Source organism: Pongo abelii, chromosome 10 (genome assembly GCF_028885655.2).
Source record: "Pongo abelii isolate AG06213 chromosome 10, NHGRI_mPonAbe1-v2.0_pri, whole genome shotgun sequence".
NCBI lineage: Eukaryota > Metazoa > Chordata > Mammalia > Primates > Hominidae > Pongo > Pongo abelii.
In genome coordinates, this window is record NC_071995.2 from 21,800,577 (window position 1) to 21,823,060 (window position 22,484).

General features: G+C 35.6%; 1 protein-coding gene across 1 annotated transcript in view; it reads left to right on the plus strand.

Annotated features, from left to right (window-relative positions):
• The window catches only part of LOC134759462 (putative solute carrier organic anion transporter family member 1B7), an 81,146-nt gene extending 60,986 nt beyond the window's left edge, over positions 1-20,160 (plus strand). The window contains exons 12-13 of the mRNA XM_063711967.1: positions 5,865-5,982; positions 19,962-20,160. Of these exons, the coding sequence (XP_063568037.1) occupies positions 5,865-5,982; positions 19,962-20,160 (317 nt within the window). The remainder of the gene's footprint in view (positions 1-5,864; positions 5,983-19,961) is intronic.
• Positions 20,161-22,484: the final 2,324 nt, after the last annotated feature.

Sequence of the window (22,484 nt, forward strand, 5' to 3'; positions counted from 1 at the left end):
GATTGGTAACAATTCTTCTTTGAATTCCTCATAGAATCCAGCTGTGAATCTGTCTGCTTCTGGACTTTTTGTTGTTGTTGTTGGCAGTTTTTAGATTACCATTTCAATCTCACTGGTTTTTATTGGTCTGTTCAGAGTTTCTATTTATTCCTGGTTGTTTATATCCAGGAATTTATCCATCACCTTTAGATTTTCTAGTTTATGCACTTAAAGCTGTTCATAGTAGCCTTGAATAATCTTTTGTATTTCTGTGGTATCAGTAGTAATATCTCCCATTTAGCTTCTAATTGAGCTTATTTTGATCTTCTCTCTTCTTTTCTTGGTTAAGCTTGCTAATGGTCTATCAATTTCATTTATCATTTCAAAGAACCAGATTTTTGTTTCATTTATATTTTATATTTTTTTGTTGTTGTTTCAATTTCACTTAGTTCTGCCCTGATCTTTGTTATTTCTTTTCTTCAGTTGGCTTTGGGTTTGGATTGTTCTTATTTCTCTAGTTCCATAAGATGTGATCTTATGTTGTCTATTTGTGCTCTTTCAGACTTTTTGATGTAGGCATTTAAAGCTATGAACTTTCCTCTTAGCACCACTTTTGCTGTATCCCAGAAATTCTGGTAAGTTTTTTCACATTTTTGTTCCGTTCAAAACTTTTTTAAATTTCCATTTTGATTTCATTGTTGACCCAACAATCATTCAGGAGATGGTTATATAATTTCCATGTATTTGCATGGTTTTTGGTGTTCCTTTTCCTGTTGATTTCCAATTTTCTTTCACTGTGGTCTGAGAGAGTACTTGATATAATTTCCACTTTCTTAAATTCACTGAAACATGTTTTGTGGCCTACCATATGGTCTATCTTGGAAAATGTTCCATGTGCTGATGAATAGAATGTATATTCTGCAGTCATTGGGTAGAATGTTCAGTAAGTATCTGTTAAGCTTATTTATTCTAGGGTATAGTTTAAGTCTATTGTTTCTTTGCTGACTTTCTCTCTTGATGACCTGTCTAGCACTGTGAGTGGAGTATTAAAGTCCCCCACTATTATTGAGTTGCTGTCTATCTCATTTCTTAGGTCTAGTAGTAATTTTTTATATAAATTTGGGAGCTCCAGGGTTAGGTGCATATATATCTAAGATTCTGATATGTTCCTATAGGACTAGTTCTTTTATCATTATATAATGTGCCCCTTTGTCTTTTTAAACTGCCCTTGCTTTAAAGTCTGTTTTGTCTAATATAAGAATAGCTACTCTTGCTCACTTCTAGTGTCCATTTATGTGGAATATCTATTTCCACTCCTTTAAGTTTATGTGAATCCTTATGTGTTAGGTGAGTCTCTCCTGAAGACAGCAGAAACTTGGTTGGTGAATTCTTATCCATTCTGCCATTCTATATATTTTAAGTGGGGCATTTAGGTCAGTTGCATTCAACATTAGTATTGAGATATTAGGTACTATTCTATTGATCGTGCTAGTTGCCAGAATACCTTGGGTTTTGTGTGTGTGTGTGTGTGTGTGTGTGTGTGTGTTATTGTTATACAGGTCCTGTGAGATTTATGCTTTAAGGAAGTTCCATTTTGGTGTCTTTTGAGGATTTATTTCAAGATTTAAAGCTCTTTTAGCAGTTCTTTTAGTGCTGGCTTGGTAGTGGCAAATTCTCTCAGCATTTGTGTGTCTGGAAAATACTGTATCTTTCCTTCATTTATGAAGCTTAGTTTTGCTGGAGACAAAATTCTTGCCTGATAACTTTCTTCTTTAAGGAGGCTAAAAATAAGAACTCAATCCCTCCTGGCTTGCACAGTTTCTGCTGAGAAATCTGCTGGGATTCTGATAGGTTTTCCTTTATAGGTTACCTGATGCTGATGTTTTTGCCTCACAGATCCTAAGATTCTTTCCTTCATCTTGACTTTAAATAACTTGATGAATACGTGCCTAGGTGATAATCTTTTTGTGATGAATTTCCCAGGTGTTCTTTGAGCTTCTTGTATTTGGATGTCTGGATCTGTAGCAAGGCTGGGAAAGTTTTCCTTGATTATTCCCTTAAATATGCTTTCCAGATTTTTAGATTGCTCTTCTTCCTTGGGAACACCAATTATTCTTAGGTTTGGATGCTTAACCTAGTCTCAAACTTCCTGGAGGCTTTGTTTATTTTTAAAAATTCTTTTTTCTTTCTCTTTGATGAATTGATTTGGTTTGAAAGCCTTGTCTTCCAGCTCTGAAGGTCTTTCTTCTGCTTGTTTGATTCTATTGCTGAGACTTTCCAGTGCATTTTGCATTTCTCTAAGTGTGTCCTTGACTTCCAGAAGTTGTGATTGTTTTTGATTTATCTTATCTATTTCACTGAGAAATTTTCCTTTCATATCTTGTATCCTGTTTTTTATTTCCTTAAGTTGGACTTCACCTTTCTCTGGCGCCTCATTGACTAGCTTAATAATGGACCTCCCGAATTATTTTCCTGGCAATTCAGAGGTTTTGTCTGGTTTAGATCCATTGCTAGTGAACTGGTGTGACTCTTGAGGGTGTTAAAGAACTTTGTTTTGTTATATTATCAGAATTGTTTTTATTGTTCCTGCTCATTTTGTAGATTATGACAGAGAGAAGATCTGGGGCTCAAGGGCTGCTGTTCAGATTTTTTTGTCCCATAGGGTGCTCCTTTGATGTGGCATGCTCCCCATTCCCCTAGGGGTGGGGCTTCCTGATAGTTGAACTGCAGTGGTTGTTTTTACTCTTTTGGGTCTAGCCACCCAGTGGAGCTACTGGGCTCTGGATTGGTACTAGGGAGTGTCTGCAAAGAGTCCCTGTGATGTGATCCATCTTCAGGTCTTTCAGCCATAGATACCAGCATTTACTTGGCAGAGGTAGCAGGAGAGTGAAGTGGACTGTGTGAGGGTCCTTGGTTGTATTTTTGTTTAGTTCACTGGTTTTGTGTTGGTTGGCCTCCAGCCAGGCGGTGGTGCTTTCAAGAGTACATCAGCTGCGGTACTATGGAGAGGAAGAAAACTTGCCCTAGGGTCACCTGGTTAAGTATTCAGGTTTCTCAGTTGGTGGGCAGGGCCATAGAGCTCCTAAGAGATTATGTTCTTGTCATGGGCAACCAGAGCAGGTAGAGAAAGATCATCAAGTGGGGGCAGAGACAGGCATGTCTGAGCTCAGACTCTCGTTGGGTAGGGCTTCCTGTGGCTGCTGTGGGGGATGAGGGTGTGGTTCCCAGGCCAATGAAGTTATGTTCCCAAGGGAATTATGGCTGCCTCTGCTGAGTCACACAGGTTTCAAAAGAAGTGGTGGGGGGCCAGGTGAGTGGCAGGGGGGTGTGGGAGGACCAGCAGTAACAGGCCTTACCCTGCTCCTATCTAGCATGCAGTCCTACAGGCTGATCTCACTGCCACTGTGACCCCCAACAGCACTGAGTCTATTACCAGGTATTTGGTGACGAAGGCTAAAAACTTGCCCCTAACCACCAGCCTCCCTGCTGAGAAAGGAAGCTGACTCAGTTTTTTGGCATCTCAGGGAGCCTGCAGCTGGTGATACAGTTTCTTCAAAGGGTTTGTGGATTCTCTCAGCTTTCCCACTATGTTGCTGTGGTAGTTCTTGGAGAAAAAGTTCACAATGTGAGTCTCCACATGCTGCTCTGTTTGTCCAAGTGAGAGCTGCAAGCTAGTCCTGCCTCCTATCTGCCACCTTTTAGAGGCCTATATTTTAAATATTCAAAGTTGATTAGAAAAGATTTAGAAAATTACCCTTTCTCCCTTGTTGCCATTTGCCTTTTTTACTGCACAGATGCCTGTTGTTAAACAATGTCTAGCCTAACCCCTGTGAGTGCTCCTTCATAAGAACTGTAAATCTTATATGCTTATTCCTGGGAGGTAGCAAGAGGGCGTCATTCATCTAGGGATTGGTGCAAAGGACTGATTATGGCCCATAGGTAACCACTGATGGCAGAAGGAAAAGGAAGTGGGAGGGGTCAGTTTCCAGGACCCTTGCAAGCAAAGAAAAAGGTATGGCCAAATTACAATGGAGTTGTCATGAAGTGTATTTGGTGAGAAGGTCACAGATCCTGAAAGGTAAAAACAAGTGCAAAGGGAATAGGAGAGAGAAGATGGAGATGCTGCAGGGTTACATCAGTTCTCTTCCCAGTATTCCCTTTCTGTGTCCCTAATCTTCCAGCCTCTATAATGTTGGCAGTTCTCTACCTTCAGATTCAATGAAGATACCTCACTCCTGGAACTTGAACACAGAGGCTGAAAATAGTTCTGGGTAGTTAGTATTTCTTTTGATGGGTTGAAATGAGACTATGAAAATAGAAATTATTTTAGCAACATAAAATAGAAAAAAATAAATCTGGCCATCCTAATAGTGAACATCCAATTTCGATGTGTCCACCATATGCCACAATGAAGCTCAAATGCCTCTATGGGAAAAATCCACACTTAGTACCAAACTTCCAATTCACAAACAATCGTCTTAAATATGATATGTGTGTAAATTGTGGAAGGCCTATTATAATATATAGTGTATTAAATTGAAAAAGTTATTTAGAAAATAGGTCATCAGAGGTTTTTAATTCCAGTAATTAAGTGTTAGTTAACACATTTACTTCATAAAGTTTGTTTAAACCAGTGGCATAATGTGAAGAAAATAAATTGTTGGCATCTATTTTTTATTTTTCAAAGGTGCTCCTGGGTTTTTGAAATCTGAGAATTTCTCACCCATTTTGTCAGCATTAGATTGCTTCAGATACATTGGCCTCAGAAACCATTCCCTTGTGATTCTAATATTTCTTACTCTCAGAAATTGAGAATGATTAAAAATAAGCAGAATCAGTAAACTGCCATATATAAATCACTGTCATGTTTTGTGATAAAATAAAATCTGAAAAGTGTGAGTCACAAAATAGAACAAGAACAAAGTAAAATCTTGTATGCTTCAGTTCTAACATCTGAAGGATAGCTCTCTACTATGATGTCCTTCAAAATTTTGACCAAATTACCTATGTTTAAAACTAGGACTTAATCTCAAAATGTATACCTCTCCTATAAACAACGTATGTATTCCTGGAATGCTGTACTTTCTGTGAAACCAGGCACTACAAATAAAAATTGACTTAGGGACAGACCACTGAAATGTATGCACTGTTGTGATAAGACCACTAACAGAAACAAAATTTAGCAGCAACCCTAACCTGTACAGCCTAAGCTGCTTTAGGAGATATCAAGAAAAGCATTAAATCAATGGAAAGAAAATGCTGGACTGTGGTCTTTAAGAGCACCAAGAAGGAGGAAATGGGGTTCTGAGCCCAGAAAGAAGTAAAACTGGCCAATAGCTGAGCACTCTTTGAAACTAGGCCTGAACATCTCTGGGGGAGGGAATCCTGATGTAAGCATTCACTTTTTAATTTTCTTAAAATAGTATTAAAAATCTTTGACTTTACAGCAGTTGAGGTGAGAGCTTTTTCCTTTTCCCATAAGGTTGTAATTTGACTCCCAGTAATCCAGTCTTTCTTGCCTAAGAAAAATTGTATATGAATCAACATGATTTCCATGTTTTACTAATAACATTCCCCTTTTACCAGTCAGGTTTAAGTTAATCAACATTATAGGAAGAACAGAGTATATAGGTATATAATCCTCCTTCTTCCCTATGAATATAGGGAGGGAAGAGTAGATCAACTATGTCTATGACATTACCATATGACTTAAGCTTTTGAGCTTCCTAATAATTTTGATTCTTGGGTAGATGTAGGCCAAAACAATGGAATAATTTTCCAAAATTTTAAACTTTTTTTAACTCAAAATATATCAATGTAGAATATCACCCAGTTATATTTGAAACATTTTCCTTGGATTGATATCTTCTTATCTCATGTTGCAGGAGGTATTCTAGTTCCAATATATTTTGGGGCTCTGATTGATACAACATGTATGAAGTGGTCCACCAACAGCTGTGGAGCACGAGGGGCTTGTAGGATATATAATTCCACGTATTTGGGGTAAGTTGTCGTAAATACATTTTATTAATAGATTTTTTCTTTGACTATGTTAATTCCTAAGTCTATCATTTTAGTTTATTATAATATTAATAATGATAGCTACCATATAGTGAACACTTGCTTTGTATTTAGTATCGTTTCAGGCATTCTGGTATCTCATTTTAATAATCATAGAAACTGTAGAAAATCGCTATTTTCTCCTTCTTTAAATATGAAGAAAATAAGTTTCAAGAATAATGAATAACTTGTCCAAAATAGCACAACTAAAAGAAATACAGCTGGGATCTGTACTTGAATCCCTTTTTATTACAAAATTCTTCTCCTCTGGCTTCTCCAGGAAGACATAGAATGACCAGCTGGGCTCTGGTTATATGGTCATTGAGGAAAATATGGGAAAAAAGTGTTTCAATACTCTTCATAGGCAAAGGTATTCTCTTAGTGACATTAAGATAACTGGATGATCATCTGGAAGAAAAGAAGCTGCTGCAATTTTACCTTACCAATTATAGAAACATTAATTTGAAATTTATATATTGACCAAATACACAAACGTTTCATGTGAAATTATAAGTATTAGAATTACTCACATAGGATTTCTTTTAATTATCTAGGAAGGAAAAATGTGTTTCTAAGTGTATTAGTTGATTCTCACACTGCTAATAAAGACATACCTGAGACTGGATAATTTATGAAGGAAAGAGATTTAATTGACTGACAGTTCCTTAGGTCTGGGGAGGCCTCAGGAAACTTACAATTATGGCAGAAAGGGAAGCCAACACATCTTTCTTTACATGGCAGCAGCAAGGAGAAGTGCAGAGTGAAGGAAAAGAAGAGCCCCTTATAAAACCATCAGATCTCATGAGAACTCATTCACTTTCATGAGAAGAGCATGGAGGTAACCATCTCCATGATTCACTTACCTCCCAATGGGTCCCTGCCATGACACATGGGGATTATGGGAACTGCAGTTCAAGATGAGATTTGGGTGAGGACACAGCCAAACCATATCATTCTGTCCCTGGCCCCTCTCAAATCTCATGTCCTCACATTTCAAAACGCAGTTATGCCTTCCCACCAGGCCCCTAAAGTCTTAACTCACTTCAGCATTAACTCAAAAGTCCAAGTCCAAAGTCTCATTTGAGACAAAGCAAGTACCTTCTGCCTATGAGCTGGTAAAGTCAAAGCAGATAAGTTTCTTCCTAGGTACAATGGGGAGTACAGGCATTGGGTTAATACACCCATTCCAAATGGGAGAAATTAGCCAAAACAAAGGGGCTACAGGCCCCATGCAAGCTGAAAATCTAATAGGGCAGTCTTTACACCTTATTGTTCCAAAATGACCTCCTTTGGCTCCATGTCTCACGCCCAGGTTACACAGATGCAAGAGGTGGGCTCCCATGGTCTTGTGCAGCTCTACCACTGTGGCTTTGCAGGGTACAGCTTCCCTTCAGGCTGCTTTTAAGGGCTGGCATTGTGTCTGCAGCTTTTTCACGCACACAAAGCAAGATGGTGGTAGGTCTACCATTCTGGGGTATAGAGGATGGTGAGCATCTTCCAACAGCCACACTATGCAGTGCCCCAGTGGGGACTCTGTGTGGGGGTTCCAACCCCACATTTCCCTTCCACACTGTCCTAGCAGAGGTTCTGCATAAGGGCCCCATCCCTGCAGCAAGCTTCTGCCTAGAAATCCAGGCAGTTCCATACATGTTCTGAAATCTTAGTGGAGGTTCCCAAACCTCGTTTCTTTACTTCTGTGCATCTACAGGTTCAACACCACATGGAAGCTGCCAACGCTTGGGGCTTGCAACCTCTAAAGCCATGGGCCAAACTGTACCATGGCCTCTTTTAAAAATCGCTGGAGTGGCTGGGACTTGTAGCACCAAGTTTCTGGGCTACACACAGCAGGGGTCCCTGGGACCAGCCCACAAAACCAGTACTTCTCTTAGGCCTCTTGTTTTGTGATGGGAGGGGCTGCCGCAAAGATCTCTGACATGCCATGGAGACATTCTCCCCATTATCTTGGCAATTAACATTTGTCTTCTCATTACTTATGTAAATTTCTGCAGCTGGCTTGAATTTCACCCCACAATATGGGTTTCTTTTCTACTGCATCATCAGGCTGCAAATTTTTCAAACTTTTATGCTCCGCTTCTTCTTCAACACTTTGCCACTTAGAAATTTCTTCCACCAGATACCCCAAATTATCTTTCTCAAGTTCAAAGTTCCACAGATCTCCAGGGTAGGGGCAAAATGTCACCCAACTCTTTGTATAGCAACAGTGACCTTTACTCCAGCTCCCAACAAGTTCCTCATCTCCATCTGAGACCACGTCAGCCTGGACTTTATCATCCATATCACTATCAGCATTTTGTTCAAAGCTATTCGACAAGACTCTTGGAAGTTTCAAACTTTCCCACATTTTCCTATTTTCTGAACCCTCCAAGTCTCTAGGAAGTTCCAAAGTTTCCCACATTTTTCTGTCTTCTTCTGAGCCATCCAAACAATTCCAACCTCTGCCTGTTACCAAATTCCAAGGTTGCTTCCCCATTTTGGGATATCTTTACAGCAGTGCCCCCTTACCTGGTACCTATTTACTGTAGTAGTCCATACTCACACTGCTAATAAAGACATACTCAAGACTGGGTAATTTATAAGGGAAAGAGGTTTAATTGACTTGCAGTTCTGGAGGGCTGGGGAGGCCTCGGGAAACTTAAAATCACAGCAGAAGGGAAAGCAAACACATCCTTCTTCACATGGCAGCAGCAAGAAGTGCCAAGCAAAGAGGGAGAAAAACACCTTATAAAACCATCAGATCTCATGAGAACTCACTCACTACAAGAACAGTGTGGAGGTAACCATTCCCATAATTCAGTTACCTCTCACTGGGTCCCTTCCATGACATTTGGGGATGATGGGAATTATAGTTTAAGATGAGATTCGTATGAGGACACAACCAACCCATAACACTAAGTATGACCCAAGTGCCCCAAATGATAATTTAAAAAAAAATGGTGGAAGGATTTTTATTGCTTTGGATTATACCCAGTAATACAATTAATGGGCTGAATGGTAATTTTGTTTTACATTCTCTGATAAATCACCAGACTGCTTTCTACAATGGCAGAACTAATTTACAATCCCACCAGTAATGTATAAGTGTGCCCTTTTTTTCACCACCTTGTCAGTATCTGTTATTTTTTTACTTGCTAACAATAGCCATTCTAACTGGTGTGAGATGGTATCTCATTGTAGTTTTGATTTGTATTTCTCTAATAATTAGTGATATTGAATCATAAGTGAGCCTATGATTCAGAAAATCAAATACCACATGTTCTCCCTTTTAAGTGGGACTAAACATTGAGTACATATGGACACAAATAAGGGAACAAGAGACACTGGGGTCTACTTGTGGGTGGAGGGTGAGAGGAGGGTGAAGATACAAAGCTACCTATAAGTGACTATGATTATTACCTGGGTGACAACAAGTCTGTACACCAAACCTGCATAGCATACAATTTACCTATATAACAAACCTGCACATGTACCCGTGAACCTAAAATAAATATTAAAACAAAACAGATAAAGAAAAGGAACAAATAATAAAATATTTTAAAAACTGCATCACCAAAACTTATTTTAAGTGAAATTCAACAACAAAAGATAAATTAGAAGAATTTCTAAGTCAGACACAGACAAATGTCCTATGTATATAAAAAGCTCTTAAAAATTAACAAAAACACCACCAAATGCTGGCAAGAATGAGATAACAGGAATTTTCTTTCATTGCTGGAGGTAATATAAAATGGTACAGCCATGTTGGAAGACAGAGTCAAAGTTTTTTACAAAGCAAAAGATACATTTACTGTATGATTAAGCAATCATGCTCCCAGATATTTAGCTAAATTAATTGGAAACATGTCCACAAACAAAAACCTGCATTTGAATGTTAAAAAGTGGAAGCATTTAAGATGTCCTTTAATAGGTAAACAAATAATTGAACTGTGGTACATTCATACAATGGAATATTAGTCATCAATGTATTAGTCCATTCTCAGGTTGCTATAAAGAACTACCTGAGACTGGGTAATTTATGAAGAAAACAGGATTAATTCACTCACAGTTCAACAGGCTTTAGAGGAAGCATGACTGGGAGGCCTCAGGAAACTTACAATCATGGCAGAAGGCAAAGGGGAAACAAAGCATATCTTCTCATGGCAACAGGAGAGAGAGAGAGAGCGCAAAAGTGGAAGTACCACACACTTCTAAACCATCAGATCTCATAACTCACTCACTATCTTGAGACCAGAAAGGGTGAAATCCACCCCCATAATCCAGTCATCTCCCACCAGGCCCCTCCTTCAATTTGACATGATATTTGGGCAGAGACACAAATCCAAATCACATCAGTCAATTAAAAAAAATGAGCTATTAATCTACAAAAAGAAAGAAAGGAAAATTAAATGTGTAAATAAAAGAAGGCAGCCTACAAAGCTTCAGATTGTATAATTTTAACTGTATAACTTGGTAGAAAAGGCAAAACAATGGGCAATGAAAAGATCAGTTGTTTCTTGGGGCTCAGTGGGGAGAAGGGATGGATGAATAGGTCTGACACAAGACATTTTTTGGGCTAGTGAAACTATTCTATATGATATTATAATGTTGCATCATAATATGCATTTGCCAAACCTTTGGAAATTTACAACATAAAAAGTGAACTCTAATGTAAAATATGGACTTAATAATGTATCGGTATTCTTTCATCATTTGGAACAAATGTGCTGTACTAATACAAGGGGTTAATGATAGGAGAAACTGTGCGTATGTTGGGCAGGGAGCCCTCCATACTTTCTGTACAGTTTTTCTGTAAAACTAAAATTGCCAAAAGATATAGGAACTAGTAAAGAAAAAAAATCATCAAACATTTTCCAAAAAAGTCACTAGAGGTTATGAAACATGAAAATATGAACATCATTTTTTTATTCATTGACAATAAGAGAATTGCAATTAAAAGTCACCCAGATTGTCAACAAAGGTGTTGATTGGAAAGTAAATGATTTTGAGCCAGTGGGAGTACTTCTAGGAATTTATCCTCTAGCAAGCTATATTCCCAAAATACTGAAAACAATGTAAATATCAATCAATAAGGTATCAAATAATGACATATGCAGACAAATGAATATTCTGAGTTCTTAAAAAAAGAAGAAAGGAGATATGTATTTTCTAATATGGACCCTATTCACAATATATTGTTACATTAAAAAAAAAGACAAAGCATGAAGAATACGTGGAGCATGCTATTATTTATGTAAAGTGGAGAATGTTTCTTAGTTCAGGTTAAATCCCTGGAGAAAACTCCCTGGGTCAAATCTACTAGAACTTTCTCTCACTTAATGTGTAAATTCACATCCAACATTCCCAACAAGTAATGATCCAGCTTTTCCTGGAATTGTAGTAAAGCAGCATTCACTACCCCACATTCTCCTAACTTTAAGTCTTATTATATAAAATGCCTTCCTAAATGGTAGATTTTATTTCCATGAATAAAAGTATGGAAAGAAATAAAAAAGCAACACTTACTAAATTTACTTTAATGACATTATTTTAAGAAAGTGTTTATTTTTGCTTGTTTGTTTGTTTGTTTTTTGAGACGGAGTCTCGCTCTGTTGGCCAGGTTGGAGTGCAGTGGCGCAATCTCGGCTCACTGCAAGCTCTGCCTCCAGGGTTCACACCATTCTCCGGCCTCAGCCTCCTGAGTAGCTGGGACTACAGGCACCCGCCACCAGGCCCGGCTAATTTTTTGTATTTTTAGTAGAGACGGGATTTCACCGTGTTAGCCAGGATGGTCTCAATCTCCTGACCTCATGATACACCCGCCTCGGCCTCCTAAAGTGCTGGAATTACAGGGGTGAGCCACTGTGCCTGGCCAAAAGTGTTTATTTTTAATTGGAATTATAACCCATTTTAGGACAACTGGCAAGGTGCTCCTCAGAATCTCCCCAAAGCAATGATCACCAAGTCCAAACATTAACATCACATTTTAGGATAGCATTACTTTACTTACTTTAGTTTCAGTATGAAAAGACCTCTAAAACAATTTTTTTAAAAACCCATATTAGTTTCTTTTCCTTTAGTGAAGGTTTTGGTAGAACTAAAAGGAAATGTGTGTGTGTGTGTGTGTGTGTGTGTTGTGTACACCCACACATATATATGTATGTGTGTATGTAAGTGGGAAGCAACAGAAGAGGTCAGAGGGATGTGATGTGAGAACGACTATGCGTATTGTTGCCAGTTTTGAAGTTGGAGGAAAGGGCCCAGAAGCCAAGGAATGTAGGTCGCCTCTAGAAGTGGGAAAAGACAAGGATACAGATTGTAGAGCTTACAGAAAAAAAAAAATGCAGGGCTAGGTGCGGTGGCTTATGCCTGTAATCCCAGCACTTTGGGAGGCCAAGGAAGGTGGATCACTTGAGGTCAGGAGTTAGAGACCAGCTTGGCCAACATGGTGAGACCCCGTCTCTACTAAAAAATACAAAAATTAGCCTGGCATGGTGGCAGGTGCCTGTAATCCCAACTACTCAGGATGCTGAGGTAGGAGAATCACTGGAACCTGGGAGGTGGACGTAGCAGTGAGCCAAGATCTTGCCACTGTACTCTAGCATGGGCAACAGAATAAGACTCCATCTCAAAAATAAATAAATAATAAAATAAAATAAAAAGATGCAGCTCTACCAATACCTTGATTTTAGCCAATTAAGGCAAGTGTTAGCCTTCTGACATCCAGTGCATACTTCAAGCTTATCTCATACACCCTTTCTTCAAAAGTTTGCACCACTTCAGCCAGCTAGAAATAACCATCCCTCTTTACAACTCTCCTGGCATATTGTAGCTGACACATGGCCCTTACTACTTTTATTTTAGTCACCTGTGTTCACTGCTGGATTGTTTAAAGTGGAAATTTTTAAAAGAGCAGTTATTTCCCAATTAATACACAGTTAAATGATTATCTTATGATTATTAAAGGACTTTATTTTTTAGAATAGTTTTAGAATCGCAGTACAATTGAGAAAAAAGCACGGAGATTTCCCATATCCTGCCTGCTCCCACACATGCATAGCCTTGCCTGTTATCAACATCTCCCATCAGGGTGGTAGATTTGTTACAATTGACAACCCATATTGACATATCTTTATCACTCATGATCCATAGTTTACATCAGGTTTCACTTTTGTTGTGGAACTTTCAGTGGGTTTGCATGACTGTATAATGATATATAATCCACCATTACACTATCATAAAAAATAGTTTTGCTGCCCTAAAAACCCTTTGTGCTCTGCCAATTCATCCCTCCTTTCCCTCTAATCTCTGGAAACCACTAGCCTTTTCACTGTTCCATAGTTTTGTCTGTTTCAGATCACATAGTAGTAAATCATACACTATGTAGCCTTTTCAGAGTAGCTTCTCTACTCAGTAATATGCATTGAAGTTTCCTCCAGGTGTTTGCTTGATAGGTTATTTCTTTTTAGCACTGAACAATAATTTATTGTCTAGATACACCACAGTTTTGTCTACTGAGGGACATCTTGATTGCTTCCAGGTTTTGGCAATTATAATTAAAAGTTCTATAGATATCTGTGTGCAGGTTTTTGTGTAGATACAGATTTCAGCTCTTTGGATCAACACCAAAGTGCAATTACTTGATCATATGGCAAAAATATGTATATTTTATTAAAAAATGCCAGACTGGCTTCAAAAGTGTCAGTATCATTTTGCATTTTCACCAACAATGAATGAGAGTTTCTGCTGCTCCACTTCCTTATCCACATTTAATGTTTAGTGTTCTGGATTTTGGCCATTCTAATAGGTATATAGTAGTATTTCATTGTTGTTTAAATTTGCATTAAATTTGCATTTCCTTGATGACATAAGATGTGAAGCATCTTCTTATATGCTTATTTACCACCTCTACATTTTCTTTGGAGAAGTATCTGTTAAGGTCTTTGGCCCATTTTTTAACTGGGTTTTTTTTTATTGTTTGGTTTTAAGAGTTCTTTGTATATTTTAGAAAACATTTATTTGGATGTATTTTGTGAATATTTTCTGTCAGTCTGTGTCCTCTGACTCTCATTTTATCATCTTGACAGCGTATTTCTCACTTACTCAGAAGAATTTGTTTTGTTTTTTTTTTCAGAAATGGGTCTTGCTCTGTTGCCCAAACAGGAGTGCAGTGGCACCTTCTTGGCTCACTGTAGTCTTGAACTCCTGGGCTCAAGCGATCCTCCTGTCTTAGCTTCCTATTGATGTAATTACGTGATTGTTTATCTTATTAGCTTATTAATATAATGAATTATATGATGGATATTTGAATACTGAATAGCCAAGACAGTTGAATACTGAATAGCCAAGACAAATTCATATTTAAATGTTGAATCAGTCTTGCAAACCTGAGATACATGCCTGGATAACTGTTCTATTCAGAAGGTTTTAATTTTGATGAAGTCCTGCTTATCAATGATTTATTTAATGAATTGTGCTTTTGCTGTTGCATCTAAAAAGTCATAAACAAATCCTAGGTTGTTTTCTCTTGTGTTACCTCGTAGAAGTTTTATAGTTTTACATTTTACATTTTTATAGTTTTACATTTTACATTTGTCATTTTGAGTTAATTTTTGTGAAGCGTAAATTCACTGTTTTGCATGTGGATATCTAGTTATTCCAGCACCATTTATTGAAAATATTAACCCTTTATTGTATTGCCTTTGTTCTTTATTAAAGATCAGTTGACTATATTTAAGTGGGTCTATTTCTGGGCTATTTGTTCTTTCCACTGATATATTTTTTATTATTTTACCAAAATTACACTGTCTTGATTACTGCAGCTTTATAATGAGTCTTGAGGTCAGGTAGTATCAACACTATTATTTTGTTCTTCTCCTTGAGTATTGTCTTGGCTGTTCAGTATCTTTTACCTCTTCATATAAACTTTAGAATTAGTTTGTCAATATCCACAACATAATTAATGAAGATTTTGAGTGGGATTGCATTGAATCTGTATATCAAGCTGGGATGAACTGACATCTTGACAATATTGAGTCTGTACTGTACGTGAACATGCAATATCACTTCTTTTTTTAGTTCTTCTTTGATTTATGTAATCAGAATTTTATAGTGTTCTGCATGCAGCTTTTATATGTATTTTATTAAATTTTTACCTCATGTTTCATATTCAGGGGTGCCAATGTAAATGGTAATGTGTTTTTAATTTCAAATTCCACTTGGTCATTGATAATATATAGGAAAATTTTTCATTTTGTTATATTAATCTTGTATCCTGCAACCTTACTATAATAGCTTATTAGTTCCAGGAGCATTTTTGTCTATTATTTGAGACTTTCTACATACACATATGTAAAAAAAAGACAGTTTTGTTTCTTCCCTTCAACTTGTATACATTTCATTCCCTTTTCAATTTTTTTTAAATCACATTAGCTAGGATTTCCAGTACTAGTATACATTTCAACCTGTATACATTTCCTTTTAACCTGTATACATTTCATTCCCTTTTCATTTTTTTTTTAAATCATATTAGCTAGGATTTCTGGTACCATCTTGAAAATCAGTCGTGGGAGGCGACATCCTTGCCTTGTTCCTGGCCTTGACAGGAAATCTTTGGGTTATTTGACATTAAGTATGATAAGTGTAGGATTTTGGCAGTTTTTTTAAATCAGGTTGATAAAGTTCTCTATTCCTAATTTAATGAGAGTTTTAGTCACGAATGTGTGTTTGGTTTTGTCAAATGCATTTCTGCATTTTCTCATGTGATCATGTGATTTTTTTCATCTTTAGCCTGTTACTATAACGAATTATATAATTCATTTTTGAAGTTGAACCAGTCTTGTAAACCTGAGATACATTCCACTTTGTTGTTGCATATAATTTTTTATATAATGTTGGATTAAATTAGCTATTTTTGAGACTCTTTGCATCTATATTTGTGAGATGTATTGCTCTGTAGTTTTCTTTTCTTGTAATATGTTTGTCTGCTTTCTGTATTAGGATAATGCTGACCTCATGGGATGAGACAGGAACTATTCCTGCTGCTTCTATCCTGTGAAGGAGATTATAATGAATTGGTGTGAATTCTTATATGACTGTTTGATAGAACTCACCCATGAGCCCATCTTGGTTTGGTGATTTCTATTTTAGAAGGTTATTAATTATTGATTCATTTCTTTAACATATATAGGCCTATTCAGATGGTCTATTTCTTCTTGTGTGAATTTAGGTAGATCGTATCTATCAAGGAATTGGTCCATTTCATTGAGGTTATTAAAATTAGGGCTATAGGGCGGTTCATGATATTCCTTTTTTTATCCTTTTAAGGTAAATGGGATCTCCAGTGATGTTCCCTCTTTCAATTCTGATATTAGTAAATCTTATTTTCCTTTCTATCTCAATTAGCCTGGCAAGGGGCTCATCAATTTTACTACTTTTTTTTTTTTTTTCAGTGGAATAGCTTTTGTTTCTGTTGATTTTTCTCTGTTCGTGTTCTGTTTTAAATTTCATTGATATGTGCTCTGCTTTTTATTATTTCTTTTGTTCTGCTTACTTTGAATTTAATTTACTCTTCTTTTTCTACTTTGTTAAGGTAAAAGATTAAGCTCTAGATTTCAGATATTCCTTCATTTTAAATGTATGCATTAATGCTACAAATTTTTCTCTAAGCCTGTTTTTGTGTCATCCCATAACTTTTGATACTATAACTTTATTTTCTCTTATTTCAAATATTTTTTAAATTTCTCATGAGATTTCACCTTGACTCATATGTTTCTTAGAAGTGTATTGTTTAATCTTCACATATATTATGATTTTTCAGTTATCTTTCTGTTATTGATCTCTGGTTTAATTCCATTGTGGTCTGAGGAAAGACATTGCATGATTTCCATTCTTTTAAATTTTGTAAGATAAGTTTTATAGCTCAGAATGTGGTCTATCTCAATGAATAATCTATGTGAGCTTGGGAAGACTTTGTAGTCTGTTGCTGTTTGATGGAGTAGTCTACAGATGTTCATTACATGCTGTTGATTGATAGTGTCATTGAGTTAAACTATGTCCTTACTGGATTTTTGCCTGCTAGATCTGTCCATTTCTGATAGAGGCATTTTGAAGTCTCCAAACACAATTATGGATTCATTTACATTAATTCTCTACTTATTGTCAGTAGGTTCCTAGAAACTGACAATAAGCAAAACAATATACTGTATGCCATAGGAACTTAACTCTTGTTTACACCAATTATCTGTGGTAAAATTGGTTTCATTATACAATACAAAATTTCACTTAAATTTACTAGTTTCCAGGAACCTGCTGACGATGTTGAGGACTTCATTTCTTTTTGCAGTTCTATTATTTTTTCCTAACATATTTTGACACTCCATTCTTACAAGCTTACATATTAAGAATTGTTATATTTTTCAAGGGACAATAAGAGAATTGATCCCTTTGTTATTACGTAATGCCTTTTTTTAATCCTTGATCAATTTTCTTGCTTTGAAGACTGCTCTGTTTTAAATTAATATAGTAATTCCCACTTTCTTTTGATTAATGTTAGTATTAATTCCTCAGTCTAATTATTTTTAACCTATATGTCCTCATATTTAAAGTGAGTTTTTTATGAACTATATCATTTGGTTCTTTGTTTTAATCCACCAACAATCTTATTATTAATATTTTTTGAGACAGGGTCTCACTCTGCCACCCAAGCTGGAAAGCAGTGGCTTGAACATGACTCACTGTAGCCTCAACCTGCTGGGCTCAAGGGATCCTCCTGCCTCAGCCTCCCATGTAGCTGGGACCACAGGTGTGCACCACCATGCCTGGCTAATACTTGAATTTTTGTAAAGATGGGGTCTGACTTTGTTGCGCAGTCTGGTTTCAAATTCCTGAACTCATACAATCTTCCTTTCTTGGCCTCCCAAAATGTTAGGATTACAGACATCAGCCGCATGCCCAGCTAATTTTGGTCTTTTAATTGATGCATTTTGATCATTGACATTAAAAGTGATTCCCAGTGCAATTGAATGAATATTATCATATTTGTTACTATTTTCTATTTGCTGCCCTTGTTATTTGTTCCTATTTTTTTCTTCCACTTTTTGTCTTCCTGTTGTTTTATTTCAGCATTTTATATAATTTTATTTTATCTTATTTTTTAGTTTATTAGTTGTACCATTTTAATTAAAACATTTACTGGTTTTCCTAGAGTTTGCAACATATATTTAGAACAAATCCAAGTTTACGTTTAAATAACACTTTATAAATTCACAGATAATAAGAGTACCTAATAATACCAAAATAACCCTCATTCTTCCTTCCTATCCATTGCGTCATTGCTGTCATTTACTCCACTTCTGTGTAATCATACATAAACATATGAATAAGCATGTAAATTAAATACTATTAAACACATTGTTGCCATTATTGTTTGGAACAAACTGTTTTCTATTAAATCAATTTAGAATAAAAATGTTTTTATTTGACCTTAACTGATTTCTTCTCTGATGTTCTTCCTTCTTTATGTATATCCAAGTTTCTGACCTATATCGTTTTCCTTCTCTCTTACAAACTTCTTTTAACATTTCTTGAAAGACAGATGTACTGGCAAAACAGTCCCTCAGTTTTTTATTGTGTGACAATGTGTTTATCTCAATGTGACTTTTGAGAGATAATTACACGGGGTACAGAATTTTAAGTTGGAGGTGTTTTTCTCTTAACACTAAATATTTCAGTCCACTCTCTTCTGGAGTGCATGGTTTCTGAAGAGAAGTCTGATGTAATCTTTTGCTCCTCTATACATAAGGTTTGTTTTTTTTTCTGGCTTCTTACAGGATATTTTCTTCATCTTTGCTTTTCTACAGTCTGAAAACAACAAACCTATGCATAATTTTTCTGGCAATTTTTCTTCTTAGTGTTTTCTGAGCCTCCTGGGTCTGTAGCTTAGTGTCTGACATTCATTCAAGAAAAATTTTCAGTGCTTATTCGTTCAAATATTTCTTTTTTTCCTTCCTTTTTCCCCTTCAAGTATTTCCATTATACACACGTTGTTATCACAAAGTTCTTGGCTATCCCTTTTTTTTTTTTTCCCTAGTCTTACTTTTCTTTGCTTTTAATTTTGGAGGTTTGTATTGGGATACACTTAGAGATAGTTTCCTCAGCTGTGATCTATCTAATAATAAAAAAATTAAGGTATTTGTCATATCTGTTACAGTATTTTTTAATCTTTAGTGATTCTTTTTGGTTCTTAGAATTTTTATCTCCTTGCTTACATTGCTCACCTGTTCTTGCATGCTGTCTACATTATTCGTTAGAGCCCTTAGCAAATTAATAATAGTTGTTTTAAATTTCCATTTTGATAATTCCAACATCCCTTATATACCTGGATCTGGCTTTAAGTCTTATTCTTTTCAGACTGTGTTTATTGCCTTTTAGTATGAGACTTGCAATTTTTTCTTGACAGCCAGACAAAAGGTACTGGGCAAAAGGAACAGCTGTATATAAGGGTTTATTAATGTGGTGTAAGGTGCTGGAGAAAAAGTAGCATTCAACAGTTCTATGATAAGGTCTCAATCTTTTAGTGAGCCTGTACCTGTGGATTGTGAACTTCGAACTTGCTTCTCAGTTTCTCTCTCTTGCCCTTAGGTAGAATGAGATGGTTTGAGGGGAATGGAGATGTATTTTTTCTCCCTCCCAGAGGAAGGCCAGAGAAAGCCGGAGTTTAGTTTCTTTAGCTTCATATTTAAAAATAAAAATAAAAATAGGGAAGTTTTTTATTCCCCAATGAAAAGAATAAACAGAATTGCTTTCTTAATATTTGTATGTATAACTTCTGTTTTTTTTTTTCTTTTAAGGTCTGCAAACTGGGGAGAAAAAAATGTAAAATATTTTACACAATTTAATAATCTATTTTCTTTATTCTCTTTTCACAGAAGAGCCTTCTTCGGCTTGAAGGTAGCCCTACTATTCCCAGTACTTGTTTTACTTATTGTATTTATTTTTGTTGTAAAGAAAAAATTCCATGGAAAGGATACCAAAGTATCAGAAAATGAAAGACAAGTAATGGATGAAGCAAACTTAGAATTCTTATATGACAGTGAACATTTTGTACCTTCTGCTGAAGAACAGTAAAGCATGTAATTAAGAGGAGGAAAAAAAAGTAATTTTGCTGCTGTTTCCAACTAATGTATTGATTCAGTAAGACGTTATTTTTGTGGTGTTCTGGGTCTTTTCACTGAGAATTCCCACATTCTTCACTTATGATGCAACAATGAATAAGCCTGTGAATTTATAATGAAACAAACTATAAAAAATGGTACCCATGGTTAGGACATAGCTACACAAGCATTTGTAGTTTAGAGTAGATAATTCATAAAAATTTAAAGTGAGAGGAATAGTTAATATGTAATAGAAGAAAAAGTACTTGCTCAGGTAGTTGTAACTCTTAATAAAACCAATGACTAGAATACAAGTGGAAGTAAAAAGGCGGAGATAGATTAATAGCCTAAATAAGGAGAAAAGCCTTATGCCTTTTTTAAAACAAAACAAAACCATTTAGACATTTTACTTAGGCCTAAAATCTAGCCTGGATTTATGCTATAATGATATCTATTTTTCATGTTAAATTGTACATTACTCAGAAATTATAAATATCATTACTTTATAATTTGAAATTGTGTTTGCTAGCCACCTTGATGTATTTTCTTCCAACCTCCCATTAAGATACTACTAAAAAAATAGAAATAGTCAAATATTTGCAAGGTATAATTGTCAGGCAACATATTATAGCATGTGTTAAGTTTCTGCTAGGTCTATGGAAATGGGTTTTTTTTTTATTTTTGATTCCATTTTTATTCACTTTGAGGAAGTGTTGCCTGTTTTTTTTTTTATGTACTTAAGTGGCTAACATAAACAAGACAATCAGAAGGAAAAAAAAGAAGAAAAAAATAAAAATAAAAATAAAAACAAAATATCCATCAATTTTAATTTCACTCCAGTTAGAGAAAGTAAAAGCTCTGGTCTTAGATACATCTCTTATATTTCATCTGTAGTGAGAAGAAAGAACACTCTTCATTGGCAATTATTGAATTATTTGTTAGAATAGCATTTTTCCACATTCAGCTCCCCATCTTCTTGTATAAGGAAATGGTTTAAGAAAAGCTGACTTTGACTTTAGAAACAAAACCCATTGATAAGGTATGTCTTCATTGCATCTGTCTGTTCTCTGAGAGAAATAAAATCTGTGTCACTCTCTTGCATACTTGTTTGTTGGTTCATCATACACAAAAAGATATCTTCCACATTTCTACAAGCCAGGCAAGAAATAGGGAAAATGAGATCAAATATTTAAATATTGAATCTTCTAGTAGGAACAACTCTACTGTAATGAATGCTAGAGGTTGTAGTTTCTTATTCTTAATTGATTTAAAAATTTTTTTTGTATCAGAGTCAAGTGTAAAAATATATTTTCAACAAATATAATTATAGACCTACTTTAGAGATTCCAAATTCAAGCATTTGTGATATAGCTTGGACATCTTTAAAAAATTCCGCATGATGCTAGTATTCCTTGATAGACAGAAAGCCATATGATAAAACAAGGTATATCTGAGTGTAGCAAAGTCACACAAAATAAATATTACTAGAATCTGGGAAATGGCCTGAAAGTTATATATATACATACACAAATACCTATATATATAATTTCCTATATATATATACACACATAACTTCATATATATAAACACACATATATACACATACACATATATAAATAACTTCCAGTGTGTGTGTATATGTATATATACATGCACACATATACATACACACATATATAAAAAAGTATTTATATATAATTAATATATGTACTAATGTTTCCCCAGTCTGTAAACTAGAGAAAAGATACATTAATCACACAAACAGAAACTTGAGGAAAACCACACATTTGCCAGGTTTGTAGGTGTCATATAACAAATTTGATGGGATCATACACATGCACACATAAACACACATACACATAAAATCTTACATATTTATGGAATACAATGTGATGTTTCAGTACATGTATACATTGTGTAATGATCAAATCATGGTAATTAGCATATTGATCACCTTACACATTTATCATTTCTTTACTGTGAGTACGTTCAAAATCCTCTCTTCTAGCTTTTTGAAAGGTACATTATTGTTAGCTATAGTCACCCTACTATACAGCAACTTATTCCTCCTACCTAACTTTAACTTTTTACCCATTAACAAACCTCTCCCCATCTTCCACTTCCCTTGTTTTTCCCATCTTTGGTAACCACTATTCCATTCTCAATGCCTTTGAGATCAGTTTGTTTAGATTCTTCACATGAATGATATCATGCAGTGTTTTTCTTTCTGTACCTAGCTTATTTCCCTTAACATAATGTTCACCAGGCTCAACTATTTTATTGAAAATGACAGGATTT